The sequence below is a fragment of the Loxodonta africana genome, chromosome 15 (assembly GCF_030014295.1).
Source record: "Loxodonta africana isolate mLoxAfr1 chromosome 15, mLoxAfr1.hap2, whole genome shotgun sequence".
NCBI lineage: Eukaryota > Metazoa > Chordata > Mammalia > Proboscidea > Elephantidae > Loxodonta > Loxodonta africana.
In genome coordinates, this window is record NC_087356.1 from 2,530,053 (window position 1) to 2,547,257 (window position 17,205).

General features: G+C 52.6%; 2 protein-coding genes across 3 annotated transcripts in view; one reads left to right on the top strand and one right to left on the bottom strand.

Annotated features, from left to right (window-relative positions):
* The window catches only part of FER1L5 (fer-1 like family member 5), a 66,068-nt gene extending 55,979 nt beyond the window's left edge, over positions 1–10,089 (top strand). Inside the window, 21 exon segments of the mRNA XM_023541145.2 lie at positions 75–179; positions 1,270–1,416; positions 1,499–1,661; positions 1,812–1,837; positions 2,903–2,953; positions 3,312–3,416; positions 3,716–3,835; positions 4,539–4,700; positions 4,937–5,028; positions 5,469–5,639; positions 5,826–5,974; positions 6,721–6,860; positions 7,383–7,471; positions 7,742–7,837; positions 8,065–8,206; positions 8,412–8,511; positions 8,586–8,779; positions 9,096–9,205; positions 9,479–9,626; positions 9,735–9,782; positions 9,784–10,089. Of these exon segments, the coding sequence (XP_023396913.2) occupies positions 75–179; positions 1,270–1,416; positions 1,499–1,661; positions 1,812–1,837; positions 2,903–2,953; positions 3,312–3,416; positions 3,716–3,835; positions 4,539–4,700; positions 4,937–5,028; positions 5,469–5,639; positions 5,826–5,974; positions 6,721–6,860; positions 7,383–7,471; positions 7,742–7,837; positions 8,065–8,206; positions 8,412–8,511; positions 8,586–8,779; positions 9,096–9,205; positions 9,479–9,626; positions 9,735–9,782; positions 9,784–10,089 (2,664 nt within the window).
* LMAN2L (lectin, mannose binding 2 like) overlaps positions 7,451–17,205 on the bottom strand; it is a 32,308-nt gene continuing 22,553 nt past the window's right edge. The window contains exons 5-8 of one of the 2 annotated variants that reach the window (XM_010601360.3): positions 16,874–17,035; positions 16,667–16,781; positions 13,333–13,452; positions 7,451–7,784 (exon numbers count right to left, since the gene is read on the bottom strand). In XM_010601360.3, the coding sequence (XP_010599662.1) occupies positions 7,759–7,784; positions 13,333–13,452; positions 16,667–16,781; positions 16,874–17,035 (423 nt within the window). In that variant the 3' untranslated portion in view covers positions 7,451–7,758. Of the gene's footprint in view, positions 7,785–10,671; positions 12,996–13,332; positions 13,453–16,666; positions 16,782–16,873; positions 17,036–17,205 lie in introns of those variants that run through there. The other variant, XM_003422001.4, reaches the window with a different exon arrangement.

The following is a 17,205-nucleotide window of genomic DNA, read 5'->3' on the forward strand; positions in this document are numbered from 1 at the left end:
GAGTTGGGACCGGGGGCAGAAGGACCAGCCCAAAGGGGCCTCACTCTCTCTGCTGTCCCACCTCATCCCTCAAGAGTGTCAGAGAGAAGAAGCCACCAATCCTAAGTGTTCCCTGGAAGGACAAGGTCTACATGCTCCCCAAGGACATCCAGCCCACGCTAAAGAAGATGGCTATTGAGGTGATGATGGTGTGGGGCAGAAGGATCAGGCAAGGAAGCATGGGGTGGGGAGGATGGACAGGGTGCAAGTATCACCCAGAGCCGTCTTAGGCACTGTGGAGCTCTCTTCTGACCTTCCTTGGGCCTTTCTGACTGCCTGACCTAAAGCTTGGACCTCAAGGAGGTACAGTCTGGGAGATGAAGGGATACAGGAAAGAAATGAGGAGCAGAAGCTCTGACATAACATTTTAAATTACTTTCATGCAGATCTCTGCTGTGGGTAGCGTACAAAAGGCTTTTGCACTCACTGTAGCACTTGGGCCTCACACTGCCCCTGTGCAGTAGGGACTACCTTTTAAAGAAGGAAAAAGACATGTTCCGTGCACAGTGACATAGAGACTAAGTGGCAGAGCCAGAATGTGGGCAGTTCTACCTGACTCCAAATGCCTGCATGTTTCTCACCTAAGAGTAGCATGAAGGTCTCCATTCTAACCTGTGTGCCCTGCCATACACTTGGCAAAGAGCAAACGATGGTCAGGCCTTCCCATGGCCAGGCAACCTGGCTGGTTCATGCTCCTGGCCCACGGAGGCCCCACGAGGAAGGGCGTGTGCATTTCCTGGGATCCTCAGTGTTGCTCAGCTGAGAGTGAGAACACAGGATGCTGGGTCACTGAATGGCCAGAATTCTATGGGACATGAGTCAGCAATGAACCAGATGCCGTGAGGGACCCTTGGGAAGCCTGGGGCACCACTCCTCCTTGCTGTGGGCCCTGGAGGCAATCAGCCTCAGGAACTCCCTCCTGAGGACTGAGGAAGTCAGACAAGGCAGTACGTGAGGAAAAGGTGTTGGAGGCCAGTAGGGGATACAGTCACAGTGACCAGAGGACACCTCCCTCCCAGAGAAGCAGGGCAGCATTCAGGCCTTGAGGACAAGCACTGGTTCCCGTAGGCAGAGAGCCTTCAGACTTTGATTTCTCTGCTCAGCCTTGTCCCCCAGCCCTGTGTGCTCTCTGGCACCATTATTCCTAGGGTGGCCCCTTCTGTCTGGCCAGGTCCCCATCACAGAGGCGCTGCCTACCTCTTGCCCCGCCTCCCTTCTCTGTTCTGGCAGGTCCTGGTCTGGGGCCTACGGAACATGAAGAATGTACGCTCCCCCTATCTTCTGGTGGAATGTGGGGAGCAGTCCCTGAGGACAGAACCCATCAAGGACTTCCAGACCAACCCCAACTTCCCCCAGTCTGCCCTCTTCTTCACCCTGGTAAGAGGTCCTTGGGCAAGGGCTGGGGCAGCCCTCTTCTCCAGGGAGGACTCACACTCCCCACCTCTCCTTGGGGATGCAGTTTATGCCCATAGAGGAGGCCTACTCGCTGCCCCTCATGGTGAAGGTGGTGGACACCCAGGACTTTGGCCAGCAGACGGTGGTGGGTCAGGCCAACATCGACTTCCTACAGCCCTATTTCTGTGACCCCTGGGCTGACAACTACGTGCCCCCAAGGCTTCCAAGTACGGCCCTTTCTCCTTGCCCTTCCTTAGGCCTCACCTCTAGTCCCCCACTGAGAGTGGGGTGAGGCCCCGGCTCCCTCTGGGTTGGTTTCCCTCCACCCCACCTTCCTCCCGCCTCCTGAGATTCATGATTGCACTTCCTCCAAACAGCGCTATCCATGAAGAAGCACCAGGAGGTGAGTAAAGGGCTTAGGTCCCACCTTAACCGGCACCATTTGCGGAAGTTAGGCAGAGTTCTGATGTCTGTGCCCCCAGCGTGAGGCCCACTTGCACGCTAAGACTCTAAAGCGGTGGTTCCAGCTCCAGCTGTATGTTAGGATCACCCAGATACCCGGGCCACAGTCCAACCAGTGACATCAGGAGTGCAGGAGGTAGGACCCAGGCAACAGCCTTTGTGATTCCAGTGTGCTTCCAAGGCTGAGAATGACGCTCTAGAACGTGCCTGTCACATTTTATGCACGGAATCAGCTGGGCACCTTGATAGAAAGCAGATTCTGAGTCAGCGAGTCTGAGGTGGGGCTTAAGGGTCTGTTTCTGAGCCACTGCCCGGGTCCAGTATGCCTGAGAGATGAGGACTGAGGACTGCTTACTCTTTTTTTTTAATTTATTGTGCTTTAGGTGAAAGTTTACAAAGTTTACAAATCAAGTCAGTCTTTCATACAAAAGTTATACACACCTTGCTATGTACTCCTAGCTGCTCTCTTAATAAGCCAGCACACTTCTCCTCTCCATCCTGTATTCCTCGTGTCCATTCAACCTGCTCCTGTCCCCCTCTACCTTCTCATCTCACCACTGGACAGGAGCTGCCCACATAGTCTCATGTGTCTACTTAAGCCAAGAAGCTCGCTCCTCACCAGCGTCATTGCCAATCCCTGTCTGTAGAGCTGGCTTCGGGAATGGTTCTAATCTTAGGCTAACAAAGGGTCCAGGGACTGTGAACGTCAGAGTCCCACGGGTCTCAAACCATTAAGCCTGGTCTTTTTACAAGAATTTGAGATCTGTGTCCCATTGTTCTCCTGCTCCATCAGGGATTCTCTGTTGTGTTCCCTGTCAGGACAGTTATTGGTTGCTTACCCTCCTTCTTGCTCCCCAACCTCATGTCTCAAGGTCCCTGAATTAACAGGCCAGAGAGCCTAGGTGAAGGGCAGTAAGTAAGCCCTGGCTGACCCCTCTTTCCTTGGAAGTCAGAGATGGCAGGGACTGGGGGCTGTCTGACCTCACCTTGCTCTCTCATTTTTCAGCTCCTAGGTTACCTCTATGAAAAGTTATGGCTCAATTACCACAAAGCCGAGGTAGGGAACAGTCCTAGCCAGCTTGGAGGGCAGGCTGGGGGCTGGGGGGTGGGAGGGCAGGATGACCCTGGGCAGAGGAAGGCCACTGTGCCTCCCTTCCCTCTCCCCTCCCCCCCAAAAAAACCCACTGCCGGGGAGTCAATTCTGACTCATAGAGTCTATAGGACAGAGCAGAACTGCCCCATAGGATTTCCAAGGCTGTAGTCTTTACAGAAGCAAGACTGCCACATCTTTCTCCCCTGAGCAGCTGGGGGGTTCAAACCAGCAACCTTTCAGTTAGCAGCCAAGTGCTTAACCACTGTGCCACCCTCCTCCCCCCAGCCAAGGGCTAAAGCCAGAATTACCATCTTCCCTGCAGGACGAATATGAGCATGACGTGGACTGGTGGAGCAAGCTGTCCTGGGCCACGAGAGATGCTCCCAAGTCCTTAAAGTACAAGGACAAAGACTACCATACCCTGAAGGTCTGCAGGCCCCCGAGAGGGGAGGGTGCTAACACTGGTAAAGGCCACCAGACCTGGCCTTGATTCCTCTGGGAACCACCAAGTGGGGCAGTTTCCATAGCAGCCACACCCTCGTAGGAACCAGGGCTGCCTGCCTGAAGGCTGGGGTGCTAACTCTGAGGCCATGGGTGGATCAGATGCTCTGGAGCAAGGCCTGGGAGCTGGTGGCCCCTTAGTCCCCGATCCTGGGCGTGGTCCCCCTCTGGTCAAGCTGAGGCCCACTCCTCCCAGCAGCCTGGGTTGCATGCAACCTCCCACAGGTGTATGACTGTGAGCTGGAGGCTGTGCCAGACTTCAGAGGTCTGCAGGACTTCTGCCAGACTTTCAGACTCTACAAGGAGAAGCCCGTGCTGGACAGCCCCGTGGTGGGAGAGTTCAAGGTGTGTCTATCCCAGCTTAACAACAAAAAACAAACCCATTGCCATCAAGTCGACTCCAACACATGGCGACCCTATAGGACAGAGTAGAACTGCCCCACAGGGTTTCTAAGGAGCGACTGATGGATTTGAATTGCGAACCTTTTGGCTAGCAGCCGTAGCTCTTAACCACTGCGCCCCCAAAGCCCCCATTCCAGCTTAGCTCCTTATCTCCTGGGGCCCTCCTATCCCCAGAAGACCCTAGTGAAACCCTGGCCCTATCACACTCACTGTGAGGAAGGGCAGGGAGGGCGTGAGAAACAGCTTTGGGAGTGGGGGAGCAGAGACTCAGGGTTACCCTCCCTTACACAGGAAGGGCAGTGCCTTTTCACACTCAGCTCTAACCTGTGCTGGTCTCCCAAGGCCCCGAGCCTTAGAGAACAAGTTCAGAGCTGAAGGGATGGAGGGGTGCGATGAGTATGCACAGCCGCAGAAACTGGCAACGCACCTAGCGACTGCACTTCTTTTGCCCAACACCCCCACCCCATCACCACTGTGGGCCCTGCAGAAGACCCTGCTGCATCTGCTACCACCCTCCCCCCGAACCCTGTCTCCTCAGTTTGGGCCAGGGGGCACCACTTGGCGGGTTCCACAGAGCCCCGCTAGCGTTGGCAGCCAGCACTGCCAGGCTGAGTTCCCGACACCTTCGCCTCCCCAACTCTTACAGGGCCTTTTCCGCATCTACCCATTCCCTGAGGATCCTAAAGCCACCAAGCCCCCCCGGCAGTTCCTGGTTTGGCCTGAGAGAGAAGGCTTCCCTCAGCAGTGCTTGGTACGGGTGTACGTGGTACGGGCATTTAGCCTGCAGCCCCAGGACTACAATGGTCTGGTAAGGCAGCAGCCCGGACCCCACAGCTCCCACCTTCCTGCAGCCCCACCCAACCCAGGGGGCCTCCCACACCTTGCCCCAAACCCCAATCTGGAGCTCCTTCAGGCTTCTGACACCCAGAGTGCCAGCTCCCCACAGGCCCATCTGATCCCAGGGGGCTCATGTGTGCCCCATGCCCACCCTCTGAGACTGGCCCGTTTCCTATTCTTTTCACCTGTCATGTTTGTGGCCCCCAGTGTGACCCTTATGTGATCCTGAAACTGGGGCAGAAACAGATTGGCAACCGAGACACGTACCAGCCAAACACCCTGGACCCCATCTTTGGCACGTGAGCTGCCCGACTCATCCAATCCCACATCCCTGTTCCCATCCACATGATGCCAGAAGGTGCTGAAACACAAAGGACTCTAGTCTCCAGCTCCCAGCATGGCATCTCACACACTCAAAGGGCTCAAGAGATGGAAGATAAATAGCTGGGTGGTCCAGGCCTACTCTCCCTCAGATTCTCGGTCTGGGAAGAGAGCTCAGAGCCCCATAGCCCAGGTCTATCAGGAGTTATTTATAGCCATACTCAAGGCATGGTTATTGGCAGACAAAGGCCTATCCCATGCCCTTGCTCTACATGTGCACCAAAACCAAACCAGGGGGTGAAGCACGGGCCCAGGGAGCTGAGATACGGGAGGGGAACAGGTAGACAGCACGGGGCAGCCTGGAGCTCTGATGCCCCTCCAGCCACGTCTCTGCAGCCTCCAACACCCACACCCCTAGGATGTTTGAACTGAGCTGCAACATCCCTCTGGAGAAGGACCTAGAGATCCACCTCTATGACTTTGACCTGTTTTCACCTGATGATAAGATTGGAACCACAGTCATCGACCTCGAAAACCGACTCCTGTCTGGCTTTGGAGCTCGTTGTGGGCTCTCCAAATCCTACTGCCAGTGAGAGCGGGCCTGAACCAGGGCAATGGCATGGGGAAGGGGTGGAGGAGTGAGCCACGGCTCCTTCAGGGGTCTGCATCCTGGGCACCCAGGGCCCAGATCTGCTCCATCTCTACCCAAGCTCCCACTTCTGCTCATCCTACAGCTCAAACCTGCCCTACCTCTTCCTCTCACCTGTCCACACAGGTCAGGGCCCTTCAGGTGGCGAGATCAGATGCCCCCAAGCTATCTCCTGGAACGCCATGCCAAGCTGAAAGGGCTGCCCCCGCCTCTGTTCGATTCTGAGGACAACTCTGTATTTTACAATGGGAAGAAGTTCAAGCTGCAAAGCTTTGGTGAGAAGCACAGCACACCCCCAGGAAGCAAAGACACAGGCCTCTGGGACCAGTGAGGGCTCCAGAATATAGAGGAGCTGGGGGTCAGAGCTGGGGGCTCCAAAGCCAGAGGGCACCCTCCCCTTTTCTCCTTTACCCGTGCCGAGGGCAAGCGTGTCCACTGCCCAGGCCAGGGATGGGGAGGTGGGCACCTCCCTGGGAGAGCGGGAAGGCTAACGACCACTGCCCAGGCCAGGGGTGCAGAGGTGGGCACCAGCTGGGGAGGGGAAGGCTAACGACCACTGCCCAGGCTGGGGGTGGGGAGGGTGGGCATCTACCTGGGAGAGGGGAAGGCTAATGACTACTGCCCAGGCTGGGGCTGGGGAGGTGGGCATCTACCTGGGAGAGGGGAAGGCTAATGACCACTGCCCAGGCTGGGAGTGGGGAGGGTGGGCACCTACCTGGGAGAGGGGAAGGCTAACGACCACTGCCCAGGCTGGGGGTGGGGAGGGTGGGCATCTACCTGGGAGAGGGGAAGGCTAACGACTACTGCCCAGGCCGGGGCTGGGGAGGTGGGCATCTATCTGGGAGAGGGGAAGGCTAATGACCACTGCCCAGGCCACGGGTGGGGAGGTGGGCATCTACCTGGGAGAGGGGAAGGCTAATGACCACTGCCCAGGCCGGGGGTGGAGAGGTGGGCATCTACCTGGGAGAGGGGAAGGCTAATGACTATGGGATCCCTCCTTCCACCCACCCCTCCAATCCAGAGCCCACACCCCCTACCGCTCAGGACTTGGGACCCGAGAAGGAGCGCCTGGCACTCTACCTGCTGCACACACAAGGGCTGGTGCCGGAGCACCTGGAGACGCGCACACTCTACAGCGACAGCCAGCCAGGCATCGACCAGGTGACAGACTGCAGGGGACACTCCTACTGTTTTCATCCCGTCTCCTTTCTTACACCTCTGTGCCTTGTGGCTCTCTAACACCCTCAGGCAGTGGTTACAGAACAGTGTGACCTGGGAACTGGGACTGATCTGGGTGACTCTTACTGAGAACCCCCAGGTGGTTAGTAAACAAAGCCCCAGCCCCAGTCTGCAGCCTTGGACGAACGGGCTGTCCATCATGACCTGCTAAATGGCATTAACCCTCTAAAGACCCCAGTAGTACATGCAATCCCAGCATCATGGCCATCGGCCTCAAAGCCATGACACCCCACACCAACCCCACCACACTGTTCTCCCAGCCAAAACAAGGACAAAGGGAAAACTGGTGGACGGTTGCCTGACTTCCTGTCTAGAGCTCATTCTACCTCCCAGATACCTCTCTACCCCACCCTTCAGTGTTGGAACATGGGGCAGGGCTCCCCAGGCCAGCCCACTGGGAACAGAGGCTAGCAAACCCAGCCAGTTAATCCATCCTGGCTCTAGGGAAAGGTACAGATGTGGGTGGATATCTTCCCCAAGAAGCTTGGGCCTCCTGGCCCCCCAGTCAACATCAGCCCCAGAAAGCCAAAGAGGTGAGTGACAGTCTATTTCCCAACCATGACATTCAGTACCTGCCTCCCCGCCCCCCCCGACCCCGGGGTATGGACACTAGTGTTCCCAAACACTGAGCTGCAGGACCTCTTTCCTTCACTGGGAATCCTGGGAGTTCTCTTCCTCTGAATTCCCCCAATCTGACAAGACGTACGTGAGCACAGGAAGAAGCCTCCCAGGCCTCTCTTCCGCACCATGGCTGTGGGTGGGAAGCTGTTCCTTAGCAAAGCCTCAGGGCGCAGTGGCTGCAGGTATGAGCTACGCTGCATCATCTGGCAAGTTTCCAACGTGGACCTGCAGGACAGCAATTATAGTGGCGAGAAGACCAGCGACATCTACGTCAAAGGGTGAGGACAGGGTTAGGGCTCTGGCAGAGGCCCCTTACTTCCCCAGTTCTGTCATTCCTGTTGGGGCCTCCTAATCCTGGGGGTGACAGCCTTCCACTTCCACTGGCACCTGAAGTCTGCTGGGTAGTCCTCCCTGCAGAGCTCCACCTGGGCAGTCCACCCCACAGGGCTCCAGCTTGGGGATGGGCTGACACACATGGACCCCAGTGACAGGCCTTTGGCCCCAGGTGGTTACTGGGGCTGGAAAAGGACATGCAGATGACCGACATCCACTACTGCTCCACGACCGGGAAGGGCTACTTCAACTGGCGGTTCATCTTCACCATGGACTACCTGGCAGCCGAGCAAATGTGCATCCAGAGCCAGAAGGTAGACACCACACAGGGAGGGAGGCAACAGTCTCAGGCTCCAGGAGCTCCCTCACCCCCTCCCTTCGGAGACCTGCAAGCTGAACCAGAACACCTGAAACGTGTCCTCAGACCAAAGTCCTGTCCTCGAGAGTACATCACACTAGACAGTAGGCCACTAAGGTGTCCAAGAGACATCCCAAAGAAAATGCTCTGCCATCTTCTAGGACTACATATGGAGCCTGGATCCCACATCGTTGAAGTTCCCACCCCGGCTCATCATTCAGGTCTGGGACAATGACATCTTATCCAGTGATGACTTCCTAGGTGAGATTCTGGCATAAAGCCCGTGACCACAGGCAGGGAGCTCCTTCTTGCTGACAGCATTTTTCTGGGCCCAGGGGTCCTGGAGCTGGATTTGGCTGACATGCCCTTCCCTGCCCGGTATGCCAAGAACTGCTCCATCAGGCTGATGGACACGGAGCCCAAGTGGCCCCACTTCCACCAACACAAGCACGTCTCCCTCTTTAAGAAGAAGATTGTAACTGGCTGGTGGCCTTGCCAGGTCCTCGACAGTGGAAAATGGCGCTTGTCGGTAGGAGCTGGGGAAGGTGTTTATTGACTAGGACTACCACGCCACATAACTTGGCTCTAATAGACTTCCACGTGGGAGAAAGATGTGACAGTCTGCCCCATAAATATTTACAGCCTTGGAAACCCTATGGGGCAGTTCTACTCTGTCCAGTAAGGTCACTATGAGTCAGAATCGACTCAACGCCAAAGGGTTTGGAATAGACTTAAGGAACTTTAGCTAAAATCCCTTTTTCTTTCTGGATCCTGGGAAGTGGCCCTAGAACTACTCTTGCTCCTGCCATGTGAGCTCAGCCTCCTACCACCTATGGGGTTTCTAGGGTAAAATAAACATGACGCTGGAGATGCTCACTGAGGACGAAGCCGCACTCAAGCCAGCCGGACGAGGCCAGTCAGAACCCAACCGATACCCTACACTTCAACCCCCCATGTAAGATTTGGGCAAAGGCACCAAATCTTTCTTCCTCTTTGACAGCATTTTATGGGGTATGGTGACATGGTGGGCCTACAGGTGGAGTGGGATAACTATTTCTCACTACCCCATCTTAATGCTCAGTTACAATCAAGAGAGAAGAGACTTAGGAGGTGGGGAGAGTGGCAAGCGGAAGGAGCTTTTTGAAAAGAAAGCTCTTTGCTCTGGGTCACTTTACCTGAAGTTCCTCTCTTCTCTCTATTCTCTGACATCTCTCCTGCTCATAAACAGACGCCTTGACAGCACCCTCAGATGGGTGCTATTACCTATGCAAAACCTGTGGCAATATATCTGGAAACACAACCGCAAGAAAATCCTGGCTCTCTTTGTCATACTGGTTATACTTTTCATGCTGTTCAACTTTATCTATGCAACTCCGGTGAGTGACAACCACAGGGACCAGGTCAGAGGTTCTGGGGGCTCTCGGGATGACTCTGGGGAGAGGGCCTTCAGACTGGTCAGCCTAACTGTCACTTGTTCTCTCCAGAACTATTTGGCCATGAACTTGATTAAACCTGGAGTCCAGGTACTTACTCGCCATTAAAATATCCAGCCATGCCGTCACTTCACCAACCATCACTGACAGCTACTATTCCATCCTCACCACCCAGGATCTGATGCTACAGCCTACTATAATAGACCATGAGTTGAAACCAGGGACCCAGGAATCTCCTGAGAGATCTTCCAATCCCAAGACTAATTTGCCCACATTTGCCTGGTTTCACTCCTGCCTACCATCAGCCCTACCGCTGGGTTTCCTACCAGTTCCTCATTTCTGTCTTCTAGGACACATACGAGGGTCTGAGGAGATTCTGGCTAGTCTGTTCAGAAATCACGTCTAACAAGAAGGGCAGGGTTGTAATTTCCCACTGAAATAAACAAGTTTCATAACAGAACGCCACCTTTCAATTTGGGGGTTTGAAGACAATATGGAAGGCTGAAACCACCAGCCCTTCAGACAAGACTCAAAAAGATGGTCAGCAGTATCATCTCTGTGCACCATCTCTAATCTTCAGGGTCTCTCCACACTAGGAGGCTCTGAAGGCAGAGGAAAGCGGAGCTGAAGGCTAACTGAGGAGGGAAACGACTGAAGTGTGGTAAAATGGCATTGCCAAGGCCACTGCTCTCACCCCAAGTGTCCATGTGTAAAACCACCACACTGTGGACCAGGCATCTCCCTCATCTAGCACAAATCTGGGATTAGAATGCCCAGAACAATATTCAGCCCTATTCACAAACACTAAAACCAAACCGGTTGCCGCGAGTCAATTCCGACTCACAGCGACCCTATAAGACAGAGTAGAACTGCCCCATAGAGTTTCCAAGGAGTGGCTGGTGGATTCAAACTACCAACCTTTGGGTCACCAGGGCTCCCTATTCACAACGGGGGACTTTGTTTCCAGAACAAAAAGCAGGAAGTGTGCAGGATATACAATGCTAGGTCAAGTTGTTTTCTTATGCCACACAGTTTTATAAGGGTATCCCCAGACTGTGTAGAGGCTGCACCTCATGTGTTCTCTGGCCTCTTTAAAGTTCCCAGGAGCTCATGAGCTGCAATCATACAAAAGCCATGGGCTTGATCTCTCACACACATAGTCCAATGAAAGCCCCCACCTCCACACTGCCTTGGCCATCTCAAGTGCCCACCTAGGTCCTCCCACCACACAGACCCATCCAATTTCCCCTTGAACTCAAAAAAGACAAACAGCCATTTGATTTTTCATTTCTACCTGGTCTAAACACCAAGCTATAGGTCACAGTTTATCCTCCAGCATCCAGAGCCTCTCTGCTATTGCGGAGAAGGTGGAAAGAGGCTCATGTCAGCCTCAGCCCATTTTAATCCCACCTGCAGGAGAGCACTCCAGTCTGTGATGATTAACTCAACACCTGGGGAAGGATCTAAGAAGGCTCTAGAAAACAGAAACCTATACCCGGCCAAGGTGACCCTTCCTTTCCTTCTGGGCTGGGCTAAGGGCCTTCCCGATCCAGGAGAAGGCAGGCCAAGGTTTGATGGGCTTGGGTTCAGGAAAAAATTCTGGCCCTTCCCCAAGACCCACCTCTAAAAGGAAGGATATGGAGTCAGAAGTCCACGTTTGGCTTCATCAGCCGTTTTAAGAATTTCCCTTAGGCTACAGAGTACGAAGGAGCACAGGTGGTGCAGTGGTTAAGCCCTTGGCTATTAACCAAAAGGTCAATGTTTCAAATCCAGCACCTGCTCTGCAGGAGAAAAATGGGGCGGTCTGCTTCTGTAAAGATTTTACAGCCTTGGAAATCTTGGGGCAGCTCTACCCTGTCCTGTAGGGTTGCTGGGAGTCGAAATAGACTTGATGGCAACGGGTTTATAGAAGTACGTGGCTAGGAGTGCCTCAGAGTTCCAGGTCCTCCAGGGAGACGCTGGCCTGTAAATCAATTTAATCATGGGGTGGACAGGTGAGCAACGTATGACCCGTTGTCAGATAAGGCAGTAGAAAAAGGACTGACACATAGAGGGTGACACTCGGGCTCTGTTGCTCAGTGACAACACACTCTTTCAGGCACAATGAGGGCCTGTTGCTCCCCAGACTTGCAAAGTGAGAACAGCAACTTTTTCTTGTCCAGTAAGAAAAGAAGCCAGATTTCTTCTCTGGGGAGTTTCCAAGTCCAGGCTGTAAGAAGAAAGCTTCCTTACATTTTTAACTCTCAAAGTGGGGTTCCAAAAATCACGATAAGCACAAAACATGCAGCTAAGCAGGCTCCAGAGAGTTCAGAAACGTCTCCAAATGGACAGACCACATGGCAAACGCTGCATTCAGTGCCAAAGCCTGGAGCGGGTCAGCTTCACAGTGAATCTCAGGATGTCCACACAGTTGTCTAAGCTTCAGGTGCCCTGCTTGCCAGGCATCAGCCCAACCCAACTGAGGGCCTGCAGGGACCTGACTGGGGTGGTCACGGGCGCACCAACAGACCCGAGGCTCACGAGAGAACAAAGGCTGGAGCGGTGAGCCAAAGCAGATCAAGTCCTCTCTCTATAGCCACCTAAGAAAATGCAGGTCAGTGAACACAAGTTTGTCCCGTAGCCCCAGCCTCAGCAGAGAGGCATCCCAATGTCTTTTCCAGCTCAGCTTGCGTTTAGAGAGGACGGTGAATGGGAGGGAGAGAGGAAGGCCAGGCAGGGAAGATGTTTTCACCCAGATTTCCAAGAGAAGCTCCTCAAGTGGACAGAGGCTGGGGCAAACTGCAAAAGCCAATGAATGGCCAGCTGGAAGGGACGACGAGTTACCGGTTTTCTACTCTGAGGATTTAAAAAGGAAGTCCAAGGGTCCTCGAGTCCAACAACAGGCAACTTGGGCTATGAAATTGAAATGTTTTTTTGTGATTTTGGCATTACAACTGGAAGGACTGCAGGGAAAGGCACATCACAGCAGCACCGCCCTGGGGCGGTGGGGTCCTGAACCAGAGCCAGAGGGCCCCAGGGGTGTCCCTGCATTCAAAGCTCCAGTGACAGAACACAGTCCCCAACCAGCTGTTGGAGCCTTGGCGAAGAGCCACCAGGCTGCGTGCTCAGATCAGCGCCTGCCCTCAACAGCTCCCCGGGGACAGTTAGAGAGTCACGGCAGCAGGAGGGCTCAGTAGAAGCGCTTTCGACTCTGTTCCTGCCATTTGGTGTAGAGTATGATACCAATGACAACGGCAAACACAGAAAACACCAGGGAGAAAAAGACAATGAGGAAGAGGGCCAGGCCACTCAGCGGTGGCAGCGGGGCTGTCACTGAGAAAGCAAGAGAGAGAAGCAAGTCAGAACAAGGGAGCCCACCCATACAGGCTATCAAGTCCCTAGCTTCTGACATCTATTTCTGGGGAGTTAAAGCTTAAACTGACTTTCCCTTTCCAGGTGCCTCAGTTTAAAAACTGAGCAGCCTTCCCTGCTGCTCATCTGTGACATGAAGACAAGTGAAAACGTGGGTGCGAACGCTCCATACTCTTCAGAGGAAGAACACGGAAAGCAGAGCCCTGAGAGCTGTGGGTGGGAGCCACCTCAGACCCTGTGCCCCTCTACGACCTCCTCCCCTACCACAGGGCCACTTCCCGGGTTCCCCTGGGCTTACTCTCGGGCAGCTTCATGTTGTCCACCGAGGGCAAGAACACATCTCGATGCAGCTTCTCCTCTTCTGGGGTTCTCTCCACCGTCAGCTCAAACAACTTCAGGGAAATGACGTCGTGATTATCTAGAGAAAAAAAATGGCAGTTACTCAAGCCACCTCAAAAAGAGGCATCTCAGTTCAAGCCTCTGACCACAGATAACTAGCAGTGGCCTTGAAAAAATAACTGAAAACTATTTGTTTTCTCATCTAAAAATAAAGATAGGAAGCAGGGGTAGCCTATTGTCTTCTGTATCTAAGTTTTTACAACAAACATGCATTACCTGTATAATGAAAAACTTAAGATAATAATACTTCCACTGCTAGAATTAAATCCCATGTTGTATGTAAGGCCTTCCAGCACAGTGAGGGGCGACACGGTAGCACCGCAGCTTCCCCTTAGCCAAGACGACACACAAGACAGGAAAGGGTTTCAGAGCTATTGTTTGATGGGCCATGGACAGGGCACAGCTATTGACATGAAACTAACTAACTTCCCTTTTACATACCTATTTCTTTGCAGCTCCTTGCAGCTGTGACCCTGAATCTCACTAATACCAGAGAAAGGATCAAGGCAATTAGGGATTTTTCTTTTTAAAATACTACTATAAACACATAGATTTAAGCTTATTTAAGGTTATCTTATTGATGCTCAACTTGAACCCTCTTTGGACCGGTAGGAGCCTGCTGAAGTGTTTTGTCAGTCATTCTGTCACAAGCCTAAAAGTTTTTTGTATCTTCCTTGCTTTCCTGGGAAGTTCCAGGCTCATCTTGTGTATTTCCTGCTTCAGAGCTGTCGTTAGCCATTTTTCCAAGAAGCTGTAGTTCCTCTTAGTGGAAGTTGGTATTAAGAGACCACAAGTCTGGGTGCTAGGGGTACTCATTGCTACTAGGTTGGCTATTGGGGACTGGATTTCTTGTTGTTTCTATTACCAGGGTGGCATCTACAGCCGCTTGGGTTGTTAGAATCCTTAGCAGATGCCCAAATAGGGAGAAACTGGATTCACCGTCAACGAGGAAAATATTTTAGCTGTCGGGGCTGAGTTTAAACCATGGGATGGCATAGAAAGCCAGGGAAGTGTCTCTCACGTTGCAGGGACATCCAAAGTTGGGATATTAGGACGAGTCCTAGCTTTCACAGCAGTTCCCAATAGCCTGTTGCATAATGAGAGAGAAGGTGCCAACAAGAAAGCCCTCGGAAAAGACACCATTTGTATTTAGGGAGAACCTGTGAACAAAGAGAGGAGCCCTGGTGCCACAGTGGTTAAGCATTTGGCTGCTAACCAAAAGGCTGGCAGTTTGAATCCACCAACTGCTCCTTGGAAATGCTATGGGGTAGTTCTACTCTGTCCTATAGGGTCGCTATGAGTTGGAATCGACTTGATGGCAGTGGGTCTGGTTGGTTTTGATAGGGGCAAAGATGACAGACTTGATAACACAGGTGTTATCACTAGAAACCTAAGGCAGAGGACTTCTTGGAATAAACAAAAAATTATTCTCTTTTGTCACTTCTAACAGTTAGGAGCAGCCTTCCACTGAGAACTACGTTAGGAGGTTAACAGAGCAGGCCCTAGAAACCTGCAAGCCCAAAGGAACAAGTGTATACCCGGGGGCCTCTTTCAGCTTTGGTTACATAACGAGGTTATACAGCAAAGAGCTCAAAGCCGTGCTCCCCATGCCCTCAGGCCGAGGCTGCATCTGTCCCACAGGTTTGCCCCACACGGTTGCCATCGAGTCGATTCCAACTCATAGCGACCCTACAGGACAGAGCACAACTGCTCCACAGCGGCTGGTGGATCCGAACTGCTGACCTTTTGGTTAGCAGCCCAGCTCTTAACCACTGCACCACCAGGGCTCCATTTAGAGCCTCGCACCAAAATTCACCTCTGTGGTGACAGAAAGCAGACCAGTGGCTGCCTGGAGCCCAGGTCGGGGAGGAGTGGTGCAGAGAAGCACACGAACTTTCTTCAGGGGACGGAAACGTTCTGTATCTTCTTCTTTTTCCCCCCACATATTAAGTACTTTACTTAATGGGTTAAAAATTAACAAAACATGACTCTGACTTATCAACAGAATCAATTTTTTTGTTTTGTTTTTTCCTTTAATTATTTTTTAAATTTTATTGTGCTTTCGGTGAAGGTTTACAGCACAAATTAGTTGTTCATTCAAAATTAACATTCTGTATCTTGATTACAGTGGTAATTACGTAGATAAAATTACTTGTCGAAACTTCTAACGGTACGCTTCTATTGTCTGTAAAGTATACCTTAATAAAAAGTTGGTTTTAAAAAAACATTAGCTGCCAGGTTTTTAAAAATCAGGGAATTTTATTTTAAAACTCCAGATTTTCAGCTTCTCTTGAAAAACTGGAAGATTTGGCTTTACTGAGTCCCCGTCTCCTCTGGGCAAGAGTGGTTGGTGCTGAACAGCCCCGCCCTCCCTCAGCTGGGTACCTGCCTTTCCATCTCACCACAGGAACGTTCTATTTCAAACTGGTTTTATCCATGATAAATGATATTAACCAAAAGTTTAGTTCCTTATCCCTTCCCCAGAGGTTATGATTGAGACTAAAGCCAAGGAAGTAAGCACAGAGCAAGAAGCTACAAATCTGATAAAAGAAGGAACAGAAACTAGGAGACAGGAAGTAAAAGAACCAGGCATTGCAAATGCCACGTAAGTCGAGGAAGGGCAGAGCTTGAGTTGTTGGTCAACCAAGGTGAAGAGAGGACAAAGAGTTACGGCCCAGCAGCTGCAGGTGGCCAGGGAATAGAAGGAGCTGTGTGGGAACAGTGTTAATAGCAGAGATGCATCCACTAACAGTGTTAACAGATACAGATCGGGGTGCAGTGCTAGGAAACAGAAGCACCTGTACACACCACACGTTTAAAAGTCTCAGCAAAAAGGAACAGCTGGGGGTCAGTCAGAAGAGGAGGGATGGCAGAGTAAGGAAAAGGCCTGGGAAAGGAAGGGGGACTGAACACATCAGCAGCTGGAAGGAGAGGGCCTGACTATAGAAAGGGCACCAGAAGCAGGAAAGCAAAGAATCCAAACAGGCTGGAAGACTGGCTAGACGAAGGGGCAAACACTACTTTCCCTTGGCACCAGCCATCACCTAGAGACAACTAGGAAAACCTGGGCCTGGGGTTTTTAAGGGGTCTGGACACAAGAATGAGGAAGATAACCACTCTCAGGGCATCTGCATCCCCGACCTCTGTCTGTCCCTTCCCTCTGAGAAGCCCCATCAGGCCTGGGTATTGAGACACGACTGCAGTGGGGAAATGAAGAATGTACGAGGCTCTACCCGAGAGGTCCCCAGTGATGGAGGAGGTGCCGAAGTAGTAGCCACGGGGTAGACGGACGCCGGGCACCTCGATGCAGTCCCTCCACTCATGCTTGCCATCAATGTCCATCATTATCTAGAATAAAAATAAGAGACGTGTCATGGTGAGGCCACAGGAATAGGCTTAAGAAAGCCCACACCACCAAGTGGTCGAGGACGAGGACTCACCGTCAAATGCCTCTTGACGTAGCGAATCACAAGGAAAGTGTCATGATTGAGGTTGCGGACAATGGCTGTACAGCCCCCCAACTCCGTAGGTCTCCCATCCCGCTCATGATCATAGCTGAGAGAGCCGTTGTTCACCATGGCTGAGACGTAGGGGAATACCCGCTGGGGAAGCAGGGAAGGAAGGCAGAGGAAAGTGAGGAGGTGTTCTCAGGAACATCTACACAAACAGCCACAGGGGTTCCGCACATACAAGCTGAGCCCCTTACAGCAAACCAGGAGACCACTCTGCTGTATCGTCAGCAGCCCCTGAGACCCTACATTCAGATGACCAC